At 31.2% G+C, this 7,208-nt stretch overlaps 2 protein-coding genes across 3 annotated transcripts in view; one reads left to right on the plus strand and one right to left on the minus strand.

Moving 5' to 3' along the window:
* Positions 1-1,865: 1,865 nt before the first annotated feature.
* On the minus strand, positions 1,866-3,544 carry LOC117171500 (putative peptidyl-tRNA hydrolase PTRHD1). The gene is made up of 3 exons (XM_033358865.1): positions 3,485-3,544; positions 3,209-3,394; positions 1,866-2,127 (listed from the first exon to the last, which is right to left on the minus strand). Exons 1-3 carry the CDS (start codon positions 3,515-3,517, stop codon positions 1,957-1,959), a joined length of 390 nt encoding a protein of 129 aa, XP_033214756.1. The 5' UTR covers positions 3,518-3,544; the 3' UTR covers positions 1,866-1,956.
* A 2,648-nt stretch (positions 3,545-6,192) lies between these two features.
* Positions 6,193-7,208, plus strand: part of LOC117171648 (1,4-alpha-glucan-branching enzyme) — a 5,741-nt gene continuing 4,725 nt past the window's right edge. For both annotated transcript variants that reach the window (XM_033359145.1, XM_033359144.1), the window contains exon 1: positions 6,193-6,437. In XM_033359145.1, the coding sequence (XP_033215036.1) occupies positions 6,325-6,437 (113 nt within the window). In that variant the 5' untranslated portion in view covers positions 6,193-6,324. The remainder of the gene's footprint in view (positions 6,438-7,208) is intronic.

The following is a 7,208-nucleotide window of genomic DNA, read 5'->3' on the forward strand; positions in this document are numbered from 1 at the left end:
ACGAGGTTCTAGAGGGTTCGTATTTTCGTGTACAACATTCCCGACTGATGCCGATGGAATTGATAGTTGAAATACATTTTTTTTTAACATCTTTTATTATTAAGATTTGTACTTAAACGTAGTTTTCTTTCGGCTCTTGTATTTCTCAAAGTTTGAGACCGATATTTTATGTATAAAAAAAAGTTCGAACGTTCAAAAAATGTCGAGGTTCAGAAAAAAATGAAATAATTTTCAGTCAAGTTCCTACCAAAATGCAGTGCCTAAACGTACTTTATTGTACTCTAATACATTTTCCAAAGTTTCAGCTCGATATTTTATTTACAAAAAAAATTTCTTAGGTTCAAAAAAACATTCAGTGAACTGAAAAAGTGAGGTCGGTAATATAGGTATTTAGCTGTGTCACATGCCCTTAACGTTGAAATATGAATTTTTAATCACAATTTCGATTGGAGGGTCCCTTTGACGTCAAATTGGTCGAATATTTTACACCAATCACAACATGTTTGTCAGTGATTCTCAAATATCTTTTCATGTGCCGATATTTTGTTTTGGTTATGTACACATCGAAAATTGAAGTCGCAAAATATTGTTTAAAAAAACATTATAAACAGTGGAGAAACATTTAAAACAAAAACTTTTGTATAAAGAATTCATTTAAGGGCATGAGATACTTTGAAAATTGTCGATTTTACCAGTCTTAGGTTCCCCCCGCTTTTTTTCTAGAATAAGAAATATTTTCTTAAAAAATTGGAAAATAATAGCGAACATGCCAACGGACGTCCTCATACATTTTTTTGTGGGTTAATTAAAAAAAAGTTTTAATTTAGAAAAATGTAATTAATTTTTCATAGCGCTTAGGAAATAGTATCGATTTTTTCAGTGTTAGATTCCCCCGGCTGTTTTCCTAGGATAACAAATATTTTGCCTTCCAAATCTGGAAATGATAGCGAACAAGCTAACGGACGTCCCCGCACACTTTTTTGGGGTTTTTTTATCAAAAATTTTTTGATATTGCTAACAACGCGCGTGTATATTTCGAGGTTATGTGTGTTACAATTCACCCGAGCGTTACTTCCAAACTACACAATATTTTTGGCCGAAAACTTTGCACTTACAAATAAAAATAGTAACTAATTTCCCGGAACTAACCTTGTTTGCAGGCAATCAAAAAAGTTTATTTCATAAATAATTTCGAGATTATCGGAAAGGCAGAAATGAAAAATGACGTAACCTCAAAATAATGCATATGCATAAAATTTTTATTTAGCACAATAAATATGTTTTGTTATTATCCTCCAAAAAAAAATAGTCCGGGGACGTCCGTTATGATATTTTATAGCATCTCCGAATTCAGTTTTTAAACATTTTCATTGTTGTAGAAAAAAAGCCGAGGAAACTGTAAGTATCACATGCCCTTAAAAAGTTCTTAAATGTTGTCATATTTATTGAACAATTCGTAAATATGTGAATAATTGTACTTACTGTTTTCCTTGAGCGTAATCCATATATTACAACAGGAAAACTTTTTTTGTCACATAAACCTTAACAAATAAAGTTATCAAGTCAATTGACAGCAGACGATGAGTTTCATATCGCCACATTGGTAGATAATTATGAGAACCTCTGAGTCACGTGACACCAATTTGAATAAGCGTTTTACCGCCTTCAATTTTTAATAATCTTTCTCTGTTGAACGTCTCAACATAACAAAAAATTATAACGCACTTTCAGTTCGGATTAACATGATGTATTAAAAAAATATTTTATCTAAAATCGCGGAAACCCTATTGCTAAACCGCGAGCGGCTAAATCGAGATGCGGTTGTATTACACAATCTGGTTATTTTGAGAAATGACGAATTTTCATTAATATTGATGTTTTTATATTAAATATAAGTGTGAAATATACAAATTAGGTGCTCTCATCATGTTTGAATCTCTCAATAATTTATTGTTCCTATTTAAAAAGTTTTAATTTTTTGACATGCTTCTGAATTTGTTCCTTCGGATAAGGTTTTGTTACTAGACAGGTGGGTATATTTTCGGGCTGTTCAACCCACAGCTTATGGTCGATGCTGTTCTCCTCCAGTTTTTTATGTATGTCAGTCAAGCTATCCTCATCTGGAACCTTTTAAAAATAATGTCAACATGTGAGAGTTACTGGCAGGGCGTACCCTGTAAAACCCGATTTCCTTTCAAATCGATTGAAAGCAATTCGGATTGTAAACTTCAGGGATGACAGCGCAAAGGGGGAGGTCAGGGAATTTTTTCACGAAAAGGGGAAACGTTTAAACTTTTAGTTTTAAATTTCGAAAAGAACAGACAATCTTTCTATGAGACATTGGACATTGGAAATCCATTCACAGTGGTATAAAAAGGCCGAGAAAAAGCAAAATTAATTAATCAATCCAATCGTTTGAGCTGAAGGGCAACGATTTGTGGGTCGACATCCAAAACACGTAAAGAAACCAAATTTGAAACATCCTCTGTTCTCCTTTTTAAATTTACAATTGAACCTTCTTAACAAACAAAATAATTTTGCCTTTATTTGAAATGTTTGAAAATGTACAAAAACATGTTTTTTGGATTGATTCTTTTTCGTGGTGTTTATAACGTTCCAAATTCGCCCAAAAAATGAAATGCCAAAAACGTAAATCACGGCAAAGGTTTTTTTTCAAAAAAAATGAATAAATAAAAAAAACTTTTTTTGCACACTTAAAAAAAAGCGTTAAGTAAAAAATTTATTTTTAAATTTCGTACTTTTTAATTATTGTTTACTCGTAAAAGCTGGAAATATAAAAAATTCGTAAGACTTTTTGAATCAAAAGGCAATATATTGAATTTGAAATCGATAAATTTTACTGATTTAATTTTCTTTTCACTTTCATAAACAAAGTGATATTGTGGTCTGAAAATGCTCTTTCTCCACCTTTTTCATTTAGAATTAATTGAACTTGAACAAATTTTGGTTTGTTAGTTGAAAGGACCATACTGGAGAAGCCGCTATTCTAAAGTTTTATCAAAAAGATTACCGCCTAGCATGTAAAAATCAATTGATTCTAGTATTTTTTTAAAATGAAGTTATTGAATTTTTCGAGTAAAAAACGGTTAGAGCTAAATGTGTCCAAAAAAAAGTCGTCTGCCGCCGCGCCGGCACTGCAGTGGCTAATAAAAAATAAAAATATATTGAGAGTATTTTGGAGACTTACCTCCAATACTACCTTGTGCATGTTATTCAAGTCTGATAAATATTTTTGCGTGTATTCGTCGTTGTAAAAAAGATGTATAGCTGCGGCACTTGCATGGCATGTCTGAGCAATAACAGCACCAACTGGCCATTGCATACTTTTTAAAAGATCGCCACGTACAATGACGTATTGAATTATTCCAGACATCTGAAAATTTTCAATATGTTCCTCATCAAATTACGAAAACCGTATACACATATTGCGGAACAAAAATTTAAATATAACCAATTAACCAACCACATGAGATACACAAACACAACAAACACACATCAACAGTGCTCCCAATTCTTGTATCTTTTCGCACTGCGCATGTGTCGCGTCGACAATAAGATTGGTTATCGTTGGCGCGCTTTGACAAAATGATGAAATGTCCAAGATAATTGTTTGCAAAAAAATAATATTTCTTTGATCACAAAATATACTTAAAGTGACAAGTAAAATAATCATTTGATTTTATTGCCTAAAATTAAATTGTCAGTTTTTAATTTAAAGGAAGGAAATAAGGAACACCTTTTTTATCACAAATATTAATTAAAACTAATCTTTAATATCTTGATTCATTTTGCATAATTACATCTTGGATCGATCGGCGTATTATTTTAAGAAAAGTCTAATAAGAATAATTTTTTTGCGATATTGTTGGAAATATATCAATCATTATTTAAAAACAGAACATTTACTTTTTATGACACATGCATGATTTCAGCCTATGAAACGGGGCTAAAGCTCTACTTTCCACTCCCCAGGAAGTGAAAAGTGACGTCAGATGAGAATAATAAAAATTATACATCTATGAACTCGAATTTTACGATAATTAGCCCCCTCACCGTAAAAACTGTAGAGAAATTTTGATTCGCAGAAAATAGAATTTTGCGGTAAATCATATAAAGTTACCATATTATAATTGATCAAATTACGGTCAAGTACCAAAAATTTCCGGAAATTTATAGACATTTTCAAATCGAATTTTAGGCAATTTATGGTAAGTTACCATAAATTAACCGAAAACTCATAAATTTTCAGGAATTCATCAAAATATTTGAAATTGAATTTTGGATAGTTTATGATAATTTACCATATTTACTTGTAAAATTACCATAAGTAACCGGAAATTCCTATAAAATTATAGACATTTTTTTATTGAGTTTTCAGCGATTTATGATAAGTTACCATAAAGTACCTGTCAAGTTGCCATAAATTTCATAGATTTTAGGAAATTTATAAAAGTGTTTCAAGTTGAATTTTGAGTAGTTCATGGTAATTTATCATATTGACATTTAAAATTACCATAAATTACTGAAAATGTTAATAAATTTCCAGAAATTTATAGACATTTTTAAATTGAATTTTGGGCAGTTTATGGTAAGCCACCATAAATTATCTTTCAAATTACCGTGAATCACGCTTCCCTTATTTTAAATCTAATATGGACTGAATTCTTGACTGTATTTCGAAAAATGTCAGAAATCAACAATTTGTCATAAGAAATATCGTGTACGTCAAGAGGAAAGAGTATTTTTCGACTTGTGTATGTTTCAAGTCCAAGTTGTAGTCGAGCGCGTAAGCGTACCTTTTCACAGAGGCGTGTTTTAAATTAATCGTCGAATTTATATTTTGCATAGGAATCATTTCCAACTTTTTTGTTGGTTTATAGAAAATTTCATTGGTTGATAAATTAAATAAGAACTCGATGTACCAAATTAATTCAACGAACAATTCGAAAAAGGTCTCCGTGAAAAGGTACCCGAACGCTCGCCTAGAACTCGTACTGAAAACATACACTCGTAAAAAAAAGTCCCTCTTCTCCGGCTAGATGCATAATATACTATTATTTATCTCGAAATATATGTTATCTGTTTAATTGGAGTGATCATGCAATGTTTGAGCGATTCAAGAGACAAAAAAATGCTAGTTTTGGTGGAGTCAATATACAGCAGTGGAACTCCCCTACCGTACCGAAATTAAAACATCTAACGGACCTCTGTTTCTAACGCGTGGATCTAGAAAGAGAGGTTTATTTTCTTTTTTATTTGGAAACGACCCCGGCGAGTCTCTTAAAAGCTATTTGGTAGAGGTTATCCAGAACTTAAAAAAGTAAACAAGCAACAAAAAGCCAAAAAATCAAAGTCCAGTAATTATTTACACTTTCGTGATAAAAAATAATTGCAAAATATCAGAACAATTAAAATTGCATTTAATTGGCAGATTTAATATAGGAATTTTTGGATAGAAATTCTAATTTTTTCTACATTCCATAGCTTCAAAACACACTTTATAAACTTCAATAGTAACTATTTAAGATTTTTAAATTATTCTTTGATCGTAAAACGTCACTACATTTCTTAATTTCACAGATATCACTTTTGTTTACTTTTTTCAAGCTCTAGATAACCTCAGCCAAATGGTTTTTTGTTGATTTTTTACGATAATTTGCTCCTGTGTTACTTCAAAAAAACCTTTAACTTAATGAAGGATCTTTCCTTTTTGCAACAATAAATTCAATAACTAATATCCTTTCATACTTCATTTTTAGTATTCTTTATTCATTCCTGGCAATACACTTAAAATATCCAGTATTAGCAATAGCAGACGATAAGTATTAGGGTACCTTTTCAACGAGGCCTGTTTTGGGTTAATCGTGGAATTAAAATGTTTCATAAGATTCATTTCTAGCTACTTTGTTGGTTTATGGCAAATTTGATTGGTTGAGAACCTAGATACGAACTCGATGTGTCAGATTAATTCATCAGTTGATTCAAATTCGACCTCCGTGAAAAGGTATCCTAAATGTGAATCAACGTTTTTCAACATGGACGACACACTTGTGGACCGGCCCGCATGATCTCTAGCTCTCTAGTCTAAAGAGAGCACATGGTAAAAGGGTTCTAACGCCCTGTAACTTTGGTTCTAAAACTATCGTAAGTTTTACTATCAATGTTTGTGGTGCCAATGCTCACAGATAACAAACCACCTTGAAATGTCATTCAAATTTTTACCGGTGTAAAAGTACATTTTGCATTTAACTATATGATATTCAAGATTAGTTTTATTTAAATAATAACGAGAAGAGTTTAAAGATGTATGGAAAGTGGTCGAAAATGGATCCTTCTAAAGTGGAAGTTCCCGAAATAAAGATTCTATTGGACAGAGATCCATATTTAAAACAATATGAAAATGATATTCGTCGAAGGTATGCATATATGAAAATGGTATAAACGAGTTTATTTTTAAAGTAACGCAAATACACGGGGGTCTTACCAATAATTTCATTTAAATGGTAGGGTGCAACAAACTTTTGCGGCAAAGTATTAGCTTTTTCAATAACGAAATTTATTATTTATTCCGAACCAACCCGAATCAATCCGAACCAATCCAAAAAATTCTAGACTTCTTTCGCGATCGAAATTGGTTAAAAATGAATCTGACTTAATCCGATTCAGTCCGCATCAATCTGAACATTATTTTTATTCCGAGTGAATCCGAGTTTAGATTGAATTGGATTAATTCGAATTCAAAAGCGGTTTAGGTTAATTCGGATTCAGACACTTTTTCGTGAAATTTACTTTATTCTACTATTAATGTTTGTATGTGACAGAAGAAGACTGGTTACAAATAATGAATAAATTTGAATTTTGAAAAAACTCCCGGTCTTAATCATATCACTAAAAACAAATTTTTTGAAATACTAAAAATTAAACAAAAAAGACAAATAATAAAGCCGAAGAAACCCAAATTTTAAAGTTACAATCACAGAAGCGAATTAAATGAAAAAAAAAAATATTAAAAATAATTAAATGTGCAAAGATAAAATAAATAAATTATCAAGCAAACATGTCGAAATTAAAAAAAATGTAACCACACTGGGGACGTTTTCTCCTTCTTTCCCTTCTATAGCTTCTTCGCAAAGTTCCCCGGTGTGGTTCCATTTTTTAAATTCCGAAATTGCTAGCGTGACAATTTA

The sequence above is a fragment of the Belonocnema kinseyi genome, chromosome 4 (assembly GCF_010883055.1).
Source record: "Belonocnema kinseyi isolate 2016_QV_RU_SX_M_011 chromosome 4, B_treatae_v1, whole genome shotgun sequence".
Classification (NCBI taxonomy): Eukaryota; Metazoa; Arthropoda; class Insecta; order Hymenoptera; family Cynipidae; genus Belonocnema; species Belonocnema kinseyi.